The sequence below is a fragment of the Cucurbita pepo genome, chromosome 1 (assembly GCF_057944985.1).
Source record: "Cucurbita pepo subsp. pepo isolate OVF chromosome 1, ASM5794498v1, whole genome shotgun sequence".
Taxonomy (NCBI): Eukaryota; Viridiplantae; Streptophyta; class Magnoliopsida; order Cucurbitales; family Cucurbitaceae; genus Cucurbita; species Cucurbita pepo.
The window spans coordinates 5,405,866-5,429,708 of NC_141798.1; the positions used below are offsets into that span (position 1 = coordinate 5,405,866).

The following is a 23,843-nucleotide window of genomic DNA, read 5'->3' on the forward strand; positions in this document are numbered from 1 at the left end:
TTTGTATATAATGAATCTTCGGATAGAGAATGCATATTAGGTTATTTAGTTGTGTAATTTATATTACCGTCGATGATCTATGTTTCTGAGCCTTGCTATTGAGGCATATGATATAGAGTGGTGCTCTAGATGTATATGCTATGATGCATCGCTAGGTTAACAGAGTGGTGCCCTGGGGTGTATAAACTTGTAGGGGTAGAAGTCCACATAATATCGAAATAGTTGACCGATATGTGGTCGCTTTTTACATTATGACTATATGGAGACTACTAGAGAGTAGCCAACTAAGAACAGTACTGAAAGTCGTATCTCATCTTGCCATGATTTGAATCATTAACGGCTGAATGGTAAAAAAACATTAGTAGATTACCTGGACCCGAATATATCCAGACATTAAGATTAGTTTAAAGGAGAAAGATTCGTTCACCTAATACCAATTGTTGGGATAAGGTTAATGGAGCTAGAAGCATAAATCATATATGTTGACTTTCTTGTACTAATCATGTTGTTGTGAAAGCTGCTCAAATTTTAAATAATATTAGTTATTGTCAAATCCAAAAACTATATAATAAAATAAATAATTTTAACACGTGCTTTATGTCGTTTTGGGTGTTTTTTTAATTATATATAATATTTTTTTCCCTTAAATTATAATTAGGCAATAATTTTGTCCTTTGTGGAAAATGACCCAAATATAAAATACTGTTTTTCAGGTTCCATCACGACTCGTGAGACAGTTTAGTCGGTTTGAAATTTCGTACCATTTTATATTTAATATAAAGAAAAAAAAATCATTTACTGTCTAATTTCAACTCTAAAATTTTAATATCAATAAATTTGGCGTAATATTAATCCTAAATTATTTTAAAAAATGGTTAAATTTAATCTTCAAATAAAAATTATTTTTCTCTCACCAATTATAAAACATTTAAAATATAAATCCTAAATTTATTTGGAAAAAAATTAAAAAAAAATTATTCTAAACATTAAAGATAAAGTTTGGGATGTAATGATCCAAACAAGGTTACTTAGCAAACCCGAACGCCTTCATTTGTGACAATTACCTTATTCTTATCATTGATTCTTATTCACAACTATCATGTCTTGTAAGGGTACAAGTCCAGTGTTAACAGTTCGGGTTTTCCCTCAAAGTTTTTACAATCAATCTCTTTTCAAGTTTTTACAATCAAAATTTTTCCTCTCTTAAATCGATGTGAGATCTCACATGTCTTTTGCTTCATTTAACCATTAGATAATGTCGGCGACCATCACTACTAGAAAAATGACCGACAAAGAAGAAATGACTATAAATCCACTAGTTGAAAGTGGTGGGATAAGTCTAGTTACTTTGAGTGATAATTAACTTTTAAAATAGTTTTGATATTTATGATATAACCTAGGCAATCGTATCCTACTATTTATCACAATTATATGAGAATTTTAATAAATTTTTGAATATATTGATTTGAAGTGGCACATAAATGATTGATAAGAACACACTTTGTATGGTGGAGATTGAAGTGGAAGAAATTGTTGAGAAAAGAATGAGCATATATTAAAAATTATATTTGAAATATGTGATGGATATGAACAAGTAATATCCCACCAAATTTAACCATCTCCATTCAATTCAATCCAATCCAATCAAAAACAGAAAAGTGCCCCCTTACAGTTTTAGTGCCCAAACAAATATGCTTCAGTATGCCATTATTGAGATAGATATTAAATAAAGTTAGATTTAGACCATTTCTCCCACAATCATTTTTAGATGGATATTAATAAATTATATCTCAATAATTATTATTTTTTTTTAATTTTCTTTATTAAAAATAATATAATACACGTCATCCTCATTTGATCATTTGAGTTTGTCAATTTCAATAACTAATTAAGATATTGAAGATGTTGAAATCTCCGATTTTAAATTTAAAAAATAACTGTTTTATTTGTTGAATTATTGAACGGACAATGTGACTAATTGACTCAAATCGTCTATTTTATTTCTCTATTTTCATACATTAAATTAAGTTCAAACGTTTAAGATGTGGGTTGAAAATATGCTTCAAATTTATTTTTTATTAATAAGAATTAAACAAAATCGAATCGACATTCTTAATTAATATTATAAAAATATATATAATAAGATGATAAATCAGATTGAATTTTCTTTGAAATTTTCGTTTCACACTTAAAAAGTAGAAAATTTGAATTAGAACTTCCAAATTTATAAAAGCAACAAAAAAAAAAAAAACAAAAAAAAATTATTTTATTGATTTATCCGTTATTTAAACTTTTTTTTTTTTTTTTTTTTGTCCAATTCTTGTTTGCGTACATACATTGAACTCTCTAAACAACTAACTAGCTTAAATTGACTTATTTGTGCCACTTAATAATTTAAATATCCCCACCTAATAATAAAAGAAACTTAAATAAAATATTTCCACATTTTAGGTGATGGAGCATTTTCACATAATAGAATAAGGGGTTTTAAGTTCTACCTTTCAAATTTTTAAATATTAAGTAATTTGTTTGATTTTTAGTTTTATAAAATTATGCATAAAATTGTGACTCTCCACCGCACTTACTCTCATAGCTTTGTTTTGAGCTTTTAGAAGGTCTCGTAACAATAGAGATGTATTTTTTTGGAGTTTATATATATTTTTTAATTTTATTTTTAATAAAGGATAGAAATGTAAGCTAAAATTAATTTTTATATATATATTGTAATGGGGTAAAAAAGAAAATCACAAATAAGGATTAAAGAAAGAAAATTAGAAATAAATTAAGCATTAATATATTTTTATGATTATTAGATTACAAAGCATCAAAATATGTTTCCACTTCTTCGATCTCATCGGCTCCTCCGACAACTTCTATTTGTTGTTCCCTGCCACCTCCGGCAGCGGCAACTTCTATTTTTTCTTCCCTGCCACCTCCGGCAGCGGCAATTTCTATCTTTTGTTCCTTGCCACCTCCGGCAGCGGCAATTTCTATCTTTTGTTCCCTGCCATCTCCGGCAGCAGCAGCTTCTATTTTTTGTTGGCTGCCTCCTCCGGCAGCGGTGTTGCCGGCAGCTTCTATTTTTTCTTCCCTGCCACCGCTGCCTCCTCCGGCGGCGTTTTCTTCTTTGATAACGGTGACAATTTTATCGACTCCTCTTCGGACGTGGGCCACAAGCTTTTGCACTTCAAACACTCCCTTTACTGTTATCAGCTCAGGGTTCTCCTCGTCAACTTCTGCGCTTTCAACCCCTTCAAACAACATCAGTTGGGGAGGAGAATTAAGCATTAAATTTAACAATCAGTTGAGGAGGAGAATTAAGCATTAAATTTAACGATCTCTTTCTAGCTGACACGTTCTAAAAAATTCGTATGTAAAAAATTTAAAGAGAATAATATATATTAGGATCGTTATAAATGGTATCAGAATTAGACACCGAACGATTGAGCTTCATAGGGAGGTGGACAAGAAGCGGTGTGCCAACAAGGATGCTCGCCCCAAAAAATAATGAATTGGGGTCCCACATCGATTGGAGAAAGAAATGAGTGCTAGCGAAGACGCTGACTCCGAAATATGGTGGATAGTGAGATCACACCTCGATTGGAGAGGAAAACAAAACATTTTGGCGGTAAAAATCTCTGACTAACCGACATGTTTTACGGTGCATATATAATTCAACTTTTTAGTCATTGAATTAAATTAATAGCATACCTTTCATTCTTTGGACACATTTCTTCATTTGGTTTATACAATTCTTACAGTGAACTGTATATCTTAGGACCACAGTAACCTACTAAGATAATAAATTGTTTTTAGAATATTAAAAAAAATAATAAAAAGGTTAAAAAAATATTTATAGAATTTAACCTTTGGTTGAATTTGTTGTTGGTGGGGATTTTTGTTTTTTGGTGTAAAGAAATTCCATTTCGTGAAAAACCCCATTTTTGTGCTCTTCTTGCTTTCTCTTCACAATAAGATATCTTTTCTTGTCCTAATTTCATTTAAATACTAATCCTAATTAATTAACCTAATTAACCCTCCAAATATAAAATATCATCAACATTAAGTTTTCATTAAAAACCATAAACAAGCATGCATTTTTAATAAAATTAATTAATTTAGTCTTTAAATTTAAAAAATTATAAATTATATATATAATTACTACAAAAAAAAAAAAAAAAAAAAATCATATATATGATTTTTGGGTCCATTTTTGTGTATTTTCCCTTTTCATAAAGGGAGAAAATGTATAAAAATATGTTCGTCAATAAATTGAAATTAAATACATAATCTTTCTCAAATACACATTATTTAAAATTTATATCTATTTATTTTCAATTTTTTAACTTTAAATTTTTTAATATTCAACCATTCACTCCTATAAATAAAGAAAACAAAATTATTAGATATTTTTCAATATTTAGAAAAGAACGTATAGAGACTAACTTAAAATAAAGTGTATAGAACGAATAGAGACACGTTTTCAATTTTTAAGCATGAGCTGTTATGCTATGTTACTTTTAGTCACGGATTCTAACGAATCGAAAAGCTTTTAGAACGTGTCTTTTGAAATAAATTTGAAGATTTTAAAAGGTAAACGAAACGTATTTTAAAAGTTTATAATTGAATAGGTTAGATGAGGAGGAAGATAATGGAAAGTTATGGTCGAAAGCCATAAGACATGATAGGGAAAAAAAGAAAGAAAGAAAGAAAGAAAGAAAGAAAGAAAGAAAGAAAGAAAGAGCACGTTTATAAAATGTAAGGAGAAAGTTAAGAAATGAATGTGTGGTGTGTTTTGTTTTGTTTGGATTAAATTTGAATGGAATTTCCCTTCCAATCCCCACTTGCCTTTGCTTTGTACTTTTCAATCCCACGCCCCTTCTGTACATTTCTGTCTTTTTCTGCTTTTTTTTCATGAAGCTTCTGCACCTTTTTCTTTTTCTCTCTTTTTAATCTTTTAATTAAATATTTAATAAGTCTCTAAACTTTTAAAATGACGTAAAGAGTGTGAAATCTCATATTGATTAAAGAGGGAAACGAAGTATGTACTTCTAAGGATGTGTAAATCTTTTCTTAGTATATAGATTTTAAAATCGTGAGGCTGACGGTAATATGTAATGGAGATTTTGGACAACTTTAAACTACTGTTCTAAGGACATATATGAATTTTAATCTATAGAGTTGTTTGTCACGACATGTGTGTTAGCATTCGACTATGAAAATACTAAAAGGCAACTTAACCATGGTTCACTAAGTTGTGAAGGTACATTACATGTCTTATTTAAAAATTCAATTTAAAAATTCTAATCTATATCAATACCTCAACGCAAAGAACAATAAAATGTTGTCTCTTTATAGTTAATTTTAGGATGGAACCATCATAAATCTCTGAAACAAGTAATTGGTGTCTTATTCATTGAGCGAAACTCAAATATGTAGACGTTAAGTGTTATAACCCTGCTTATTTTGGGTGTTGACGTTGAACATAAAAGAGGAAAGGAAGGACGATATTTCAGTATTTGAGGGGAGGAGAAGGCATGGCATGTCAGTTTTAATGGTACCAAACAAGAAAGCATCTTTGTTTTTGTAATGTTTTTCACATTTGGGTTCTACCCAAAGGTATCCCAATAATACACCCAAAACTGATATAAGCCAACAAAAAAAGGAAAATACTGATTCAAATTGAAAGGACAACAATTGGAGTTTCAACAAATGGTGACAAACCCTAAAAGGTTCAATAGTAACCATGTTTCCTCATCGAGGCTTTTTGTTGTCCACTTAAAAAACTACTTCAATCACAATGTGAGAGAATTCAGTAACATTTTTTAAATTTTTACACCAACTTTGCTTCACTTGATGTGATTTGACAAAAAAAAAAAACCTCAACCGATAATTGGGAGTTTCTCGATGAACTTTACCGAGGTATAATCAAACACATTTTTTTCGGTATCGAAATAAAATAGATATTCATAAACAAGGGCTACATTTTTATTCAGCATGTGAACAAAAATGAATAATTGGGGTTTGGCCTATTCTGTATGTCCACATCCTAAATTTAGAATTTGTTAAAATGATCACTCCAAATCTAGAATGCCTCAAAATTTGTAGCCTTAGCTTTCTACCTACTAAAATTAGGATAAGATAATACCCTTTATTTATTATTATTATTATTTTTTTTTTTCTTAAAAAAACTCAAATAAAAACTCGATAATGATAATAATATGATGAAGTCCCAAAGGCTAAAACCAAAAGCCTAACATGAATGATCAAAACCAAAAGCCTAACATGAATGATCAGATCATTTCATTCATATCATTCATATCATTATAACGAGGAAAGATCAATCAATCTTCAAGCACCAAACTATACGAGGAGGAACATGTATGAATAAAAAAACGAACGAACGCAAACGAAAAGAAAACTAGCTTCAACTCATGCTTACGTATCCGTTAGAGTGTTAACTTTATAACCCACCCCTATAAACCCTCATCACAAGTAAATCCCCTACCAACAGTTTTTTTCCAAGACATAAAGGTTAACTCCCACAAAATGTGTGCTTTACATGATGGTGTCTGTCTCGGCGCGCTACTGTCTTCCTCTCTTTGTGCTGCAAGAGGGGCATTTGTATTGCTTGATATTGTCTGCCTTGGCTGGTGTTATCCTCACACATTTTCCATGGAACCACCTCTCGCATATGTCACATCCAATCCAAAATTCATCTGCGTTGTAGTTCCCTCCACAGCTCCCACACAGAGTATCACCATGCTCGTCTTCCTCCTCTCCATAACTCTCATCCAGTAGCTTTGGATTGCTGTTTCTAATCGACCCGTCCAGTGATCTCTGCAAGAGAAAAATTGGTTGCTATCTATCCTAAACTTCTCAGTCAAAGGAAAAGGCATAAAATAAATATCGCAGCACTTCACCTTTGTGCTGTTTCTGGATTTACTTCCACTGTCCATACTGGGTTTGTCTTTAACAGCTTTCCTTCCAGACGCAACTTCAAATAGAGTGGGTAGATCATTAATCATACTAAACAGCCGCTTCCTGTGGAAAGATGAGACCACAATTTTTTATACTATTAGATCAAAGAAATTGTTCTGTGCTGGTCACATCGACGACAAAAGAAAGTAACAATGAAGTTCATGCTCTCTTCTGCTAAAAAGTCACGTAGATCAAGGTTGTGTTAAATTGCCTGGAAATATGCAATGCTCTACACTCGTTTACAGACAAATATTTAGTTGGTTCAATGAAATAAAATATTTTATCCACAAAAATAAAGAGCACCAAAGATTGGTAGTTAAACTTCAATGAAATGGAAACAATCACCGCAATGAGAGAGAACACAATGAATCAGAGCGTGAGTTCGAATATCGCTGTTGAACTACTATAGTACAAAATTGTAAAACAGGGCAAACCACAAATGTGCTAGAACACTAGCCTAAAATCTATGCTCTTACATGAGCTTGAGCTAAAAGAAAAATGAACATTCTCTCATACACATAGCGACAGTTTAAACTGATAGAATTCTTGCATGAAATATCAAAGCAAATACAGAAGGAACCAAAATCACAAACTATCAAAATTTTCAAGAGGTTCACTTCCTCCCCAAAACAGTCGACTATTTTCTTGCCATTCTCACTCCTCTTTTTCTCCTCTGTAACTCCTCACGGTACTACAAAATGGTCGGCCCATGCCTCACAAACTCTTACTAACAGCACTTGCTAAAAAGCTCACGGACACACACCCCCTATTCCCCTTTCTTATTTACATGTCTACTCTCATCATAAACGTGCCCTATACATTCACACTTCTTACTGTTGAGATTCACCTTGCCTATTAGAAACAATGTGTTATTTGCCTCACCTGAGAATGCATTAATTATACATCTTTTTCTAAACCGTTAGTGAAGCACAAATGCAGGTCTAGGCATAGTACAACTTTTCTTTTTTTCTCCTTAGAAAGGACTTGGAATTTATTGATTTCATAAGGAAAATCTTTTGAAACATAAATGATTACATATTAAAAACATAATTATTGTCCACTCATCCTGGATTGTTTTATATTTCATTTAACAAGAGAGGCATCTCCCCTTTTCTATAATGAAATGTTTCGTATTCGATGACCACGAAACTGCAGACCACGGACATCACAAAATATATGTCCTCTCAGACAAACAAAAGCTTTTTCTGTCAACTACAGCTTTCACCCTTCACTTTTACCAGAAGCTCAATATGACCACCCAAAAAATGAGAGATAGTTAAACTTAATCAAGATAGACCCAATCTATGTACATGAAAGAAATACAACATTGTAGGAAAGGTCCTATCGATTGCTACACTTAATATCCACTTAACAAATAAAGTTCCTATAATTAACAGTAATAAAAAAATTTAGAATAGCAATTATCCATCGAAAACAGAAAAAGAATAATTTAAATAAAAACAAACTTCAGGCAGACATTTCCTTGCATTATATGTTGTAGGAAATACAGGGAGAGCCCAGGAAAAGGCAGGCAACTAGGTAGAAAGTCAATAGTAAGAGCAAAATATTTATGTTTCTTGAAGCTTTGACACAAGGTAAAGTGAATAAGACATTGATGGACACGTAGGCAAAGTTTTATTATCGAAAATAAGTATTAAGGGACAACGAAATACTATTATCATAATTATGTTATACATGATGATGTTTCATGTTTTCTTCTTCATTAGCCTTACCCACTAGTCCTTGACTACATTAAGTCAGGGTCATCAACGTGACCATGATGATCAAGGCACGGAGACTTAAAATTTCACTACATGGTTCACATCAGACAAGGTTTTTCGGTGTCAGAAGTTTGTACCAAGTTTGTTGGATAGAGACATCTAGTGGAAAGTCTGGTTCTCTTATGTTGATTTGGAGATCAAAGCTACTGAGAAATGATTTCATTATTGTAAATGTCCTACAAGAGATGGAAACAAGCAATCTCTTTCAAAGAAGAAAGTTTCATTTCCAACGGGCATGTGTTCTGTAAGGTGGAATTAGAATCAGCCCCTCATTTATTTTCATAGTGCCAGTTCACAAGAAGGTTGCCTGCTTAGAGTAAGCTTCATTTGGCCATATAAATTTAAGGAAACCATCTTGCAAACATTATGTTTTTAGATGCTAAAGACGAGAGATGTTTTGTTGGTTAAGGGAATTATTGCCATTTTCAGGAGGTGAAGATGGAAGGAAACAAAAAAACTTTTTGGAGCAGAGGTTTTAAACTCTCCAAGGAAAGAGGCTCGGGAGTCCAGGACCACCACCAACAACTAGTGTATGTAAGAAGTGTGCAAAGGGAGTGATTGAGTGTAAAAAATGTGATGTTGGTTAGAACGGATGGGGCTCACTTTCAGTTTATGTTGGTCTTTCACTTTTGGCTACAAGATGCGGTGCTCCAGCACCTGGATGGTTCTCCTTTCGAGGGGCGAGCCTTAGTTGTATGGATCAATCCAGAATAAGGACTTCAGGGAGGATTTGGTTTAAGAGGAACCAAATAGTTTTCAAGGTTTTGAAGACCCCACCTTCACGGGCTTATGGGACTGGGAAACCTTTGCTTCTACAAGGTGCACTCTCCAGCAACTTCTGGGAACCTTTGTAGGACAGGTTTCAAGTTAAATTAGAAAAGACGATCCACCCTTTTTTAATGATAAACCAAACATTCATTTGGAAAAACTAGAAGAAAACAAGGGAACACAAAAAAGGACCCCACAAAAAGGAGCCTAATAATAAGAAGGAACTCCAATCTAGAGAAATAAGACTTAAACAATAATTACAAAATAAGTTTGTAATCAAAGCCCAAAGAGTAACATGAAATCTAACAAGGAATTAAACAAAACCTAGCAATGTCTCCAACTCTACGAAGATTCTATTATTCCTCACACCCAAAAGACACCCACAAAATAGCACAATCCCCAACACAGCAGAAACATGATCCTTTATCACCAGGGGGTGGAGAAGAAACTCCTTGATAATCTATGAAAACGTAACTCCAGATTGCTCCTTTGAAATCACATCTCTAAAAAATATGATTGAGTTGCTCGGCCGCTCTCTTGCACACAACACAACAAAGCAACCTCCCAAATTGAACACCTTACCCAAAATCTAATCCAAGGTGTAAATTGTTTTATGTATAACGTACAACACAAAGAACTTAACCTTCTTGAGAATTCTCACCTTCCACACTTGAGAATAATTAGAAACCCTTGACAAAGAGAGACTAACCAAACAGTGAAAGAAGGAAGTGCAGAAAAAGCCTTAGGCAAACAAGGACTCCAAAGGCGAACATCCCTCTTCCTAGGGCTAAAAAAAACCTCTCCAATCTAATATGAGAAAGCCAAAACATCTGCAGTTTACTGATTGAACAAAGGAAAGTGAATCCCCAACAAAGAAGAGAGAGTTCTTGGACGAAGAAAGGGAATGGTAGGGTAAAGGGTCTTTCCCTCACCAGTTATCCTTCCAAAGAAACAAATTGAGAAAGTACAAGATGCTCAACAGAAATATCTTTCCATGAGTTTCTTGCTAATCCACCAAGGTCCAACGGCATACACCACCTCACAAGAGGAGAACTTTCCCCACATCAATACCCTACCACAAGAAATCCCTTATAAGAATCTCTAAGACTTCGCTTACCGCACAAAGAACTCTAAATAGAGACATAAAATAGATCAAGATGTTGCTCAAGACTGATGGAAAGAGAGTATGTCTACCACGTTTTGAGGAAAAACTTTTCTTCCAAGATGCAAGCCTCTTATAAACTCTTCTTATGCCTGGTTCCCAAAATTCTGGGTCAATTATTGTTGAACAACTGTCCTATATACTAATTCTACCTCTCAAGAGCTCCCGCAAAGATTATCTTTAGCATGGAGAAGATGATTAGAGGGTTCATTGGAAGGGAGATATATATAAGTTGTGTAGGCATCTGGTTAAATGAAGTGAGATAGGACTCAGAGTGGGGGGTGCTCTTGCATAGAAAAAGAGCACTCCTTATGAAATGGTTCTCGATAATGGAAGGAAAATTCACAAGAAGAATATGCCTTACGGAGAAATGTAATCCTTATTATTTATGGCTTGGTCCCAACGAATAGCTGGCAGTTTTCAGAAAAAAAAAAAAAAAAAAGTTGGTGAAGGCTAATAGTTGTGGAGGGGATACTCAAGGACAAAGAAGCCCTCCTCGACTATTAACTTCAAATGTGGATAATGGAAGTAAGATTCATTTCTGGGAAGACAGTTGGATAACTCCACCATTTTAGTTAATTCCTTGCATACCCTAAACCTCTTCAACCTATTCTATAATTACTCTTCTCTGTGAAGTCAAGGAAGAAAAATTTTGGACCCATAACAATACTGAGAAGACTTCTCTGTGAAGTCAGCCAATGACAACCAATCTCGAGAAACTCTCTTTCTGAACCAGAATCTTAGTAAGTAAATTCTGAGTGACTAGGGATGAGGGGAGAGTGGGCCAGCCTGTCTTAAGGCCCTAAAAGCATTTTGTCTCTAGGTTTGTTGTTGACGACAATAAAATAATTTATACCAATGATTCATTCCCCAATCATTTTCTCCAACAATGTTCAAAGCTCTTCGCAAAAGGAATCGAACCTAGGACATCTCAATCCAACTATTTAAAGATTAACCTTGGTTGCAACACCCTTTCTCCTCTTACTGAGGTCGTTGGCAATGAGAGACGCATGCATCCAGCCCAAAAATAACTATCCACAAGTATGTATTCATGAGCCCTAAAGTAACTAGCCACAAGTATGAAGCCTTCGTGAACCCAAAAATAACTAGCCACAAGGCAAATAGAACACTCGGTAGGGAAGCTACAAGTGTGAAGTCATGAGCCCAAAAAGCATACCATCCGCAAAAAATGATCCACTATTTCTTATTAAAAAAAATTAAAATAGAAGAAACATCTATTTTGAAGAGCATGTTATAGCTTGTTATTATGAAGAGCATTTTACAGCTTGTGATTATAAGGTCAACAAAAACACCAATACCCTACCAAATACACATTCAAATAGCACTTTTTCGTGACCTACAAAAGAAAGTTTCAGCTATGATTTATGAATGTTAGAGACAGCTGCATACACACTCAGAGTGAAAGCAAGGTAGAAGAAGTGAAGCAAATTGGAAGGAAAGACTGCATGTTTGTAACAGTTAACACAGGTGATTCTGTGGCCAAATTCTTAACTATACGCATAATGCAACCATATAAGAGATTTTTCATTACAGTGGCGAGAAGAACATGATCTTCTCCACTTTCCTAACTGACAGTATACCACAACAGAATAAGAGATCAAATCCAAGTAGATGGGCCCTAGTCATCAAACAAACTAGGATAACAAACATACCCAAGAAGGTGCATTTAATTGGAATGCATGAGTGCTATACACATTGTACCAGTGCAGAAGGATGTGAGAGAGAATTTTTTTAAACAAGAGATTATTGAGGTCACAAGTGGTAAACCAAACAATCCCACATGCTTCATCGTGAATTCAAGATCCAGTAGATATTCCTACATTCTGGAAGTTATATAACTTACCGCTCATTGCGGTTGAGTCGAGCACCAAAATAGAACGCCACTGAAAGCAACCAACAATCGCTGTGCACAGCCACCAGCGAAAGCCAGTCTCTGCGCTTCATCCCATCTCTTGCAAAATTGATCCCCAACGCGGGCTCTGGGAGCTCGGATGGAACTTCCTCGGCAGGCAAAGTCACCTCCCAAGACTCATCCGGATGTCCATACAAACACAGATTCTCCTTCTCTGAAAGCGAAGAACAAAAAAAAAAAAAAAAAAAAAAAAAAACAAAAATCACCATAAAGAACAAACCCCAAAATTAGGTCAAAAGGCGCACAAAACCGCAAGTTTCTCTCACTAATTTTGAGTAATGCCCCCATCAAACGCTCGTCAAAAAAGCATAGCAGAACAAAATGAAAAGATAAATAACTATTTCTACAAAAGCAAAACAAGATCCTCCCCGTAACGAGACTATCATTCCCCCTCGATTCTCCGGTCAACCGAAAAAAAAAAAAAAAAAAAAAAAAAACCAAAATCAAGATCAAAAGAACCGAACACTCACCAGGATCGCAAAGCGAGTAGAACATATCAACATCTGTAAGAAAAGAAGCAAATGGGAGATCAAAATCAAGACCCAATTCATCAAACACATTCACAAAAAAGGACCCATCAAAAGCTTATGGTGAGAAGCAAGAGAAAGATCGATCGAGAATGAAAATATCACCATAAGTGAGGGCTCGCACAAGGCCTGTGCGTCGAGCGTTGTAATCCTTGAAGATATCTTCGACGGTGCGAAGGCTGGAAGAGATTGACGCCATTTAATTGATCGAGTAAATTGCAGAAGTCGAAGAGATCGTAGTGATCACTGCCCAGTGACCAGCATCGATAAACTTGGAACCTTTTTGTGCAAACCTTTTGTACGGCTTTTGGGTTTGGCTTGATCCCACGCTATTTATAATTTGTAATCCACTCTTTAACTCTCTAATCTCCAATTAACGCAGATTTTCCTCTCCGACATGCTATTAATAATGCTTCATCTTTCCCAACCTCCATACATTTTTTTAATTATATGAAATTTTTGTAACCTAACCAATTTTAAAAATTAATTAATATTTTTATATAAAAATTTCTATTTTTATTTTATTTTATATACATTATAAAATTAAAATTTAAGTGAAATTAATTCCATTCTAATATACACAACAACACAGTAGATTTTTAGGTATTTTGGTCTCATAATAACATGACCTAACATAGCTTATTCGCTAAGCACTGTGAGACAGTATATAGTTCCACCCATAATGAATCATAATATTTTAGGAGCCGACTAAATATATTTAAATCGGCTGTTATTTTGTTTATTAGAACTTGGTGGGAAGGATAGATTGTAGAACTCTAACAAAAGTATTGCAAATAATTAACAAAATGAGTTTATAATTACTAAATTTATCGGTTTCAAGTGGTATCGGAAGTACCGAATTAAATCTCTGTTATCATCAATAACTAGCAATGACATGGTTTTAAAAGAGCGCCAGAATTGTCTTTCCTTATTGGCGCATTCTTTCACTTTCCATTGTTCTTAACACGCGCTCACTTTTACCTCCTTTTTAGAACTCTCCAACTCTCTTCCTCACCGTGCTTCCACTTTCCTCCTCCTCCGCCGCCGCTGCCGGAGCCGTTTTCTGTACACAGTCATAGAGAGGAATACTCGGAAGCCGATTGGTTTTATTGTCCATCGCAGGGGGACAGCTCTTCCGGTGCCTTTTGGAAGTTGGAGAGGCGGCTCCGACAACCTATGGCTGAGTTGACTCAACCGGAGGTCTATTGGCCCACGGCTCTGCAGGTGTGGAAGACGTTGTTGAACTGGTTGGCGTTCTTCTTTCAGATCTTTGTTCGAATCCTCAGAGCTTTTGAACACCTTCGGCTTCTTTCTTCTGATTCTTCGTCTCCGTCTTTTAAGCCTTTGCCGGTTGTTGAACTTCCTGACCAGGAGTTGCTCGCCGACTCCACCGTTGATATCGACTCCGTTGAAGGCGAGAAGGAGTCCGTTGGGCTTAGGGAGAAACTGACGGTATTGTTATTTTTCTTGTTGATTACTCGTTATGATTGTGGTTTTCCCACCGAAATTGTTTGCTGAAAATCTAGTGTTCTGCGACGTGTTTGTGTTTGGTTTCAATTTGTGTTCGATTTTTCTTGAGACTGTGGTATGATTGTGCTGCTTGGGTTTGCGCAATTTTGTGATCATTGGGTCTTGCATTCTCCTTCTTCTATGAGTTTATCTCAATGGTTTCGATATATGTATAAGTTTGATTAATCTTTCTGAAATTTGGAGTAGTATTTAACCAGGCCTGGCCTTTGTCTGCGTGAGAAGATTGATTGATAACATTTTGGTGAAGCGGAGACGTGCTGTTTCTTGATTAAAATAGGGAGAGGAAAGCTTCAACTTCATTGCCTATGGTTCTGCTGTCTTGCATGCTGACGATTCATTTATTAGATGAAAGAATCTAGCCCTGGAACTTTCTGTGAATGCTTATCTCAATTTGAAGGAACTATGTTCCTTCATTTTAGAACAGAACGTTATGAATAATGATTTCTCTTAAAATGTTTTCCAGTGCTCTGTAGAACTTATTATGTTAGAAGTTTGTGGAGATTCTGTGTGAAGTTCAAATGGTTAAAAAATTTACATTCATTTCCATAAAGGCGCACGAAGGATTGTGCTTTTTTTCTCTATTGGGTGGGGCGGGAATCATTCATGTTTACTGGAATTCCTCTTATTCTTTTGTCCCCATTGTGCCTTCCTTTCTAGATTCCACGTCTGACATTGGACAATTACAGATAGTTCTTGACTTGGATGAAACTCTCGTATGTTCATACGAGACATCTACTTTGCCTGCTGTTATTCGCAATCAAGCTATCGAAGCTGGACTGAAGTTTTTTGAACTCGAGTGCTTTTCTTCAGACGAGGTATTTTCCTTTTCAGGAGCCTTGTACTGTTTCATTTTACTGAGTTTTAGTTTAACTATCTTTCCTGGTTATTCTCCTATTTTTAGGACTGTGAAGGGAAGCCTAAGGTCAACTATGTTACTGTCTTTGAGCGTCCGGGTCTGCACGATTTCTTAAACCAACTAAGTGTATTCGCAAATCTTGTACTCTTCACAGCTGGTCTTGAAGGTTTGTACACTCTACTATCCATCATATTATCAAATAATGACCGTCTATTACCCATGAACGGAAAAAGTCATCGAATCTGAAGGATTCCATTTATGTATATGCCTCAGGGTATGCAAGGCCTCTTGTTGATAGGATAGATGAAGAAAATCTATTTAGTCTTCGGCTGTATAGGCCTTCAACTATTAGCACGTAAGTACTGTTTCTGCTATTTTGTTCTACTTTAATTACTATTTGGGTCCGGCAGAGTTTCAGTCATTAAGCTTCTAGTCAATAAAGATATAATACTACTAGAGTTATCGAATCTCAAGGAATCGAACTTGCCCTTTCCAAAAACAAGTTTGAATCATTCAGGAGTTTGAGTAGAACTTATTAACTACTTGTTTTTTTATCCCAAATTTCATTATTTATTGATGCTGCAGGCTATGATTTTGGTTTGATTTTACACTTATAAACATAATTTTTATATCATCTTAATTGATTTTGAATGATTAAAAACATGCTTTAGAGTAATTTAAAACAGGTCAAAAGTGATTTTAATTCTTTCAAAATCACTCCCAAACCCACTTTGATGGAATTCTACTTGAGTCCATATTTCAGTTTGAATGTTTCAAGTGTCATAATTTTGTTCTGGATAATGTTAACCTACTCATTTCTGGAAAGGATTTCAAATATTGGATGGATGAAACCTGACAAACCTTCTAAAAAAAGTTTAAACCATTAATTATTTTCTCCCCGTAAAATCTGTGTTCGCTATATAATCTACAGGGAATACGGAGATCACGTGAAGGATCTCTCCGGCCTATCAAAGGATCTAAGAAGAATAGTCATCGTTGACAACAATCCTTTCAGTTTTTTATTGCAACCTCTGAATGGAATTCCTTGCATTTCATTTTCTGCAGGGCAACCACGCGATTCACAGGTGGGAAATCTTGAAATTCTGGATCTTCCAGCAACAGTAGTGCATCTTGAAAATATTTCAAATTGTGACCAATTTTTTTCTGTTGCTTGTTCTCCATATACAGCTCCTAGATGTCATTCTTCCACTTCTAAAGCACCTCTCGCTGCAGAACGACGTCAGGCCGGTGCTGTATGAAAGATTTCATATGCCTGAATGGTTTCAGAAGCATGGAATTCCAACCTAAGTTAAATGAAGATTTGTGCAAGAAAAAAGGTATATTATTCTCTGCACCATGTCAACAGTTAGCACAGTTAGCTTGTTCTAAGGGCAGCACCTTCATGAGTCAGATTTTGATTCTTGAGCTTTTGTATAGCTTTATTTTGTACATCATAGATAAAGTTTCATCCAAAATGTTTGAAATTAGTATATAGTATTAAAATGTAAATTTGTAGGAATTCTGATTTGTAATTTATCCATGCAATGTTGTTGGATATGTTTGTAGGAATTTTCTTTTTACTTTTACCAATAAACACCAGGAGTTTCTCCTCATTCGGTTGCTTTTAACTGTTATGGTTTCTTCAAAAATATTTAGTGGATATCAATTATTGGCTAGAAGGGTTTCTTGGAAGTTGTTTTGATCTATAGCTTGAGAACCATTTTAATTTTTAAGCTGCTTGTTAAAGTTAGAATAGCTCAAGAACTACTTTAAGAGTTTCTTGGAGGCTCTTGGAAGTTGTTTTGTTCTCTAGCAATGTCATAATTTCATACGATGATATAGATATATCATTGTATGAGATTAGGCTCTTGGAAGTTGTTTTGACTACCCACAACACAAACTCCGAGATTCTCTAGCAATGTCATAATCTCATACGATGATATTTGTGTATATATATATATGTTGGGTGAAAGGCAAAAGTATACTCTTGAGATTGTCTCTGATGTTATTGGTGATTAAACCCTATTTCTTGAATTTGCGTCCCAACCCTATTGGTTGATTTGGAGGATTTTTGGTTATAGTCTATTTATATAGTAAGAAGAGACTTGGGTAGTCCCTAGTGGTTATAATTGAAAAGTCCAAAGATTTGAATTTTCAATCCAAAACTCCCTCCCAACAAAAACAAAAGGTTTCAATGACCAATTCTACTCTCTTTTTTCTTAACATTGATAGGATGAGTCAATGAATGACTAAAATAAAAGGATAGGACTTGACCTACAAAGACCCATTCAATTCTTTCAACTTGGATGCTTCATTGGGTTGACTTGGTTTTGAGATGTTACATTCCATGATGGAAAGAGGTTGTGTAGTTGTCGACATACAAAATTAATAAATAAATAATACAAATTTATCCAAAATAACCGAGATTCATTTTTTCTTGTTTAGAAGTTTAGATTTTGACAAAATGGTAACATTACATCGTCATAAAGGTGATAGTTCCATCAATCCATTACTCACTTTAAAGTAAAAGGAGAAAACAAAGACAAGAGATGAAACAAAAGAAGACAAGGAATCTGAATTTGAAACAAAGTATAAAGAAAAAGAAAGTGGTGTGAAGGCATTGAGTTTGGAACAACAAAAAGTGAGGAATTAGGCAAAGCAAAGTCGAAACAAAGGGACACACCATGTTGAATGCAATACTTTTGGTCCAATATTTTAGAGTTTAGGGAACTTCGCCAACTTCACCCCTTTACAACTTTGTCTGTCCTCTAAACCCATCATTCACACACCAATTTCCAACATTGTTTTGTTTTGGTCTCCTTCATCTTTCTCTCTTCTCATTTCTAATTACTTAATTCCACTTTTAATCATTTGACAACCATTTATACTCATTTCTTTTCAAAATTTGGATTATATTTTTTATATTTACTAAAAAATATATTTGAATTCGTAGTTAATTTATAGGCATAAAGTAGTGTTTATATACTTAATTTTTAAAAATAAAAAATGAAAAATATTAAATAGTGGAGAGATAGACCATCGACTTTACATAATTGTTTATCTTAAATATGATTTTTTTTTTTTTTTACACGAAAATATTTCTTTGCTAATTGATATGTACAACATGTGAATAAACTCACTAGTAATATTTTAGATAAGAAAATCGTTTGAACACAAATCCTCAATTTGAGCATCGATCAATCTATGTAGTTCAACAGACAAAAAAAAAAAAAAAAGGTAAATATTTATAAAATAAATATGGTGATCACAAATAAATTAAATAAAAATAAAATAGGTATTTTTTTTTTAATTAAGAAAATGATATCTAAATCCAAGACAAAAAGGTAATGGGTTGGTGAAGAATTAATTAACCTAAATAATTATAGTTGGAATGTATAGATAATGTTCTCCTCTTCCCAAACAGCCATGATTGTCCTCACAACATTTAATTAATTTATTTATTATTTCTAACCAAAATATTCAAAATATTTCTTTTTCCCATCAAATCCAAGCTATTTGTTGCTCGGATTTTAATTAAAAAAATTATTAATTTATTAACCATGTTACGCTGTTTTTATTTGGTATGGATAAGTCTAACCCGCGAGTTCTTTTTTTTGTTTTGTTTTTTTCTCTCTAAAAATATATGTTTTTAAAATTTTCACTCTTTATTTTTAAAATATAAATATTAAAATTACATAATACTTTCGGGGTTCATAAAATTTTGATATTTATTATTTATTTTTATTTTTTTTAAAAAGAATTGAAAATAAAAATTAAATTTTATGAGAAAGAAAAGTTGAGTGAAAATTGGAGGAAATGATAAGTTAATTTAGATATGAGAAATGAAGAAATTGGACCAAGTCTTCATCTTACAATTCAAACACTCCAAACAAAATCATTTTCTTTAGCTTTCTTTTCCATTTTCTTGCTTTCCAAACAACATGCCTGCCCCTCCATTTCTCATCCTACTTAATTCTTTTGACCACTTCACACCTTGTGGGTTCCATGTTTTAATTTTGTTTCCTCTTAATTCGGAGTTGATTAAGTTGATAATGATCTAAATCCGATCTACAACTTAACTCAATTCAACCAAATATCTAAATATCGTTGTTTTTTTTAGTTTATATTAAATACCGTATATTTTTATATAGTTTTTTAGCCATCGACGTTATTTGTTTCGATCGTTTTTGTATATTAATACATTGATGTAGATTGATAATGAACCAACCTAGACCGAGAAAGTATTGATTTTCAAATTAGACTTAGATATATTTTATTGATGAACACCAATTTCTCACGTTACAAGAAAATTTAGAAAAAATGAATGAAAAGTTTGATGGCATAAATGGTACAATAATTTAATTAATGTACTAAAAATACCGATTAATTAGTAATACGTAACATATGAACAATTTTAATTGAATTCAACGGTCAATTGTGATTATTGAATAATTTAAACTTAATATAAATTAATTAATATTTTCAACAAATATATTCTTATAAATTGTAACTATTACTAATTTATTGCAGTTGAATTACTACTTAATTTAATATATTATTATCCATTAAATTTTATATAATATTTTATATGGTAAATTTAACTTAAAACATTTAAAAAGTTTAATTAAATAAAAATAAAATGAATGAATGGTTTAAAAAAAAAAATTAGATTAAGGTCCAGAAGCAAAATTGATTCATTTAGAAAAAAATTCTAATTATATAATTATTATTTTAAAGTTTTAATTCAAAGATATATATTATTTGTTTTTTAAAAAAAAAAATTAATTGAATGAATACAATAAATTCGCAAAAGAAATTATGCGTTATAAGTAATTGTAATTATGAAGAATTTAAAGCGTATTAATTTAATATCGAGTATTGATTTTTAATTTAATGCGTAGCTGGCGTAATTAAGTTTATTTTGTTTTTTTTTTTTGTACTAAAAAATAATTTTAAGTATTTTTTTAATATTTTAAATTATCTGTACGATCTAATGTCAATGCAATTAAGAGAAAAAAATTGGATGCCTATAAATATGTTATTAGTGCATATAATTAAAAAGAATGCAATAAATTCAGACCATGTGATGTTTTTTTTTTTTTTTTTTTTTTTTCTTTTCTTTATAATAAAGAATTTTATATGTTTTAATAACATGGATGAGATGGAACTTTAAGTTAAAAAATCCATAAAATTTTTGTAGCCTAATAAATAATAATAATAATAATATAAAATAAATTAATTAAAAAAAGGAAAATAAAAAAATGATTTAAAAAAAGAAAAGAGAAATGTAAAACGTATTAAAGTAAAACGGCTGCCAAACACGGTGTTTAAGAGCTTCCGTCTCCGGTGAGAATGGAGAAAAACCAGAAATTCTTTCTCTCTCCTTCTTTCTCTCTCCTCTCTCTTTCTTTCTCTGAAATTTCATTCTTTTTTGGTCTTTTCTCACTATAAACACAGACCCTCTTGATTCCCTCATCTCTCTCTCTCTCTTCCTCTTGATTCCCTCATCTCTCTCTCTCTCTTAACTTGGATCTTTCCTTTTCTCTCTCCTCTGTTCATGGCTGCAACTCCCAATGAAGTACAGCAGACCACACCCCAACAAAACCTCCCTTTTCTCTCTCTCTCCTCTTTTAAATGACGAAATTACCCTCTCCGACTGTCGCCGCCGTCTTCACCCTCATCGCCGTCGTTTTCCCGCTGTTCCCGGCGATTCAAGCTCTTGGTTCAGCCTCCACCCTTGCCGTCAGTTACGGCTCCAGAACCGTTTGTGGCATCGTCGCCGAGCAGCTGACCCAAAGGATTTTGTGCTTCCGTGACGGTCAAACTATTTTTATTGAACCTCATTTCTCCTTTTCTGCCGTCTCCGGCGGTTGGAATATCTTCTGCGGTTTAAGGTCTAGCGGCGACATCCTCATTTGCTGGGAGTTCGACTCAACCACCGCTGCGTTTCCCTGGAGAAGAATCTATAACAATACCTCCATTTTTCTCGAGAATCTCGCGGTCGGCGACGACCAAATCTGTGCCACGGCTGTCGGCGCCGGCAATGTAACTTGCTGGCGAGAAGGTAACAAAGCTAAAGTTGGATTTTCTTCTCTTCAATTCGATTCAATCTCTTCTGGGTATGGATTTTCTTGCGGAATTTTGAAGGGTAATAATCGATTCGTACGATGTTGGGGTCGAAATTCGTCGATTGCAAACGTAATCGAAAATGGGTTTAGAAATATTTCAATGGCGACCATCGTCGCCGGCGGGTCTCATGCTTGTGGATTGAATATCTCTGGTGGGTTGGTTTGTAAAGGGAACAACGAATTTGGGCAGCTGGATTTTCCTTCAAGTTTAGCCATGGAATTCTCTGAATTGGCACTCGGTGAACGCCATAGCTGTGGGATTTTGGTCTCGAATCGATCGGTGGTCTGTTGGAGTGGTGATTTGAGATTCTCTGTTGATTCGATTCGAGAAACTTCTTTTGAGTTAATTTCTTCTGGATCGGATTTTGTTTGTGGTTTAACGACGAGCAATTTCTCTGTTCTTTGTTGGGGGCCTGGTTGGTCCAATGATTCTTCACTTTCTCTTCCTAAGATTCTTCCTGGTCCTTGTGTTCAATCTTCTTGTAGTGATTGTGGGGTTTATCCTCTGTCTCAAACGCTCTGTTCTGGTTCTGGGAATGTCTGTGGTCGCTGTTTGTTTAATGTTTCAACGCCGCTGACGTCGCCTCCACCGCCGCCGCCAACGGTGGCGGCCCCATCACCTCCTTCGGCGGGTTTGAAAAGGGGTTTGTTGGCATTTGCTATTGTGGGCTCTGTTGGGGCATTTGCTGGGATTTGTACTGTTCTTTACTGTTTATGGACTGGTGTTTGTTTCAAGCATAAGAAGATACATAACTCTGTTCAGCCCACCATCACTAGAGCTGCTAGCTCGACAACATCGAACACGAACATCAGCCCGGTGTCGAGGTCGTCGACAATTCGGCGACAGGGGTCCCGGATAATGCGGAGACAGAGGAGTGGGACTTCGTCGAAGCACGCGGATAAAGCAGAAGAATTCACTCTATCTGAGCTTGCTAAGGCTACCAATGAGTTTTCCCCTGATAACAAGATCGGGCAGGGAAGCTTCGGCGTGGTGTACCGGGGGAAACTGTTCGACGGTCGGGACGTTGCCATAAAGAGAGGCGAAACGGGGTCGAAAACTAAGAAGTTTCAGGAGAAGGAGAGTGCTTTTGATTCAGAAGTGGCATTCTTGTCTAGGCTTCATCACAAGCATTTGGTTAGGCTTGTTGGGTATTGTGAGGAGAAAGATGAGCGGCTGTTGGTTTATGAGTATATGAAAAATGGTGCACTTTACAATCATGTTCATGACAAGAACAACACTGAGAAAGGGAGCAGTGTTATAAACTCTTGGAAAATGAGGATCAAAATTGGTTTAGATGCAGCTAGAGGTATTGAATATCTTCATAACTACGCAGTTCCTCCCATAATCCATAGAGATATCAAATCATCCAACATTCTCCTCGACTCGAATTGGACAGCAAGAGTGTCGGATTTCGGGTTGTCGTTAATGAGTCCCGGGTCAGGCTGTGACTACCAACCAACCAAGGCAGCTGGGACGGTTGGTTACATTGATCCTGAATACTATGGACTCAATGTTTTAACTGCTAAGAGTGATGTGTATGGGCTTGGTGTGGTGTTGTTGGAGCTTTTGACAGGGAAGAGAGCTATATTCAAAGACGATGAACAAGGCGGGACACCGGTGAGCGTGGTCGATTATGCAGTGCCTGTCATTATGGTTGGAGAACTGGCGAAGATTTTGGATCGGAGAGTCGGGCCACCGCATATCAACGAAGCAGAGGCTGTGGAGCTGGTGGCTTACACAGCGATGCACTGCGTGCATTTGGAAGGGAAAGATCGGCCAACGATGACCGACGTTGTCGCTAATTTGGAACGAGCTTTGAATCTCTGTGATGATAGCCCTGGTAGCATCTCTAGTGGTGGAATTTCCATTGTTTCAGAGTGAAAAAAAGTTCTTCAAACAAACACAAGAAAATTTTGAGCTGTTCTTCATTGTTTATTTGTTCTTGATCATTCTTCAGTGATGTAAAAAGGTAGAGTTTTTTCATCTATAACATCACTATGTTTGTGCATCTTTGTTCAGTACACTCGATCATGACCGAACCAGCGGTTCGAGATTACGAGACGATCATGAACACGTTGATCAATCAACAAAAATTAAATTTAAGAGAAGAAATAGAATGTGAACTGAGATTGGGTATTGGAGATTTTCCATGGGAGTTAACTGTTGAGATATTAAG

General features: G+C 34.6%; 3 protein-coding genes across 3 annotated transcripts; 2 read left to right on the forward strand and 1 right to left on the reverse strand.

Annotated features, from left to right (window-relative positions):
- Nucleotides 1–6,268: 6,268 nt before the first annotated feature.
- LOC111780970 (PHD finger protein ALFIN-LIKE 2) lies at nt 6,269–13,512 on the reverse strand. Its single transcript, XM_087127430.1, has 5 exons — nt 13,258–13,512; nt 13,096–13,128; nt 12,557–12,779; nt 6,924–7,044; nt 6,269–6,840 (listed from the first exon to the last, which is right to left on the reverse strand). Exons 1-5 carry the CDS (start codon nt 13,349–13,351, stop codon nt 6,586–6,588), a joined length of 726 nt encoding a protein of 241 aa, XP_086983556.1. The 5' UTR covers nt 13,352–13,512; the 3' UTR covers nt 6,269–6,585.
- Nucleotides 13,513–14,070: 558 nt separating this feature from the next.
- LOC111790585 (uncharacterized) lies at nt 14,071–17,151 on the forward strand. Its single transcript, XM_023671549.2, has 6 exons — nt 14,071–14,604; nt 15,369–15,497; nt 15,584–15,704; nt 15,812–15,893; nt 16,470–16,623; nt 16,727–17,151. The coding sequence occupies exons 1-6, from the start codon at nt 14,329–14,331 to the stop codon at nt 16,844–16,846; spliced, it is 882 nt and encodes a 293-aa protein (XP_023527317.2). The 5' UTR covers nt 14,071–14,328; the 3' UTR covers nt 16,847–17,151.
- Nucleotides 17,152–20,874: 3,723 nt separating this feature from the next.
- LOC111788218 (putative serine/threonine-protein kinase-like protein CCR3) lies at nt 20,875–23,675 on the forward strand. The gene has a single exon (XM_023668501.2). It carries the CDS (start codon nt 21,173–21,175, stop codon nt 23,546–23,548), a length of 2,376 nt encoding a protein of 791 aa, XP_023524269.2. The 5' UTR covers nt 20,875–21,172; the 3' UTR covers nt 23,549–23,675.
- The last annotated feature ends 168 nt before the right edge of the window (nt 23,676–23,843 follow it).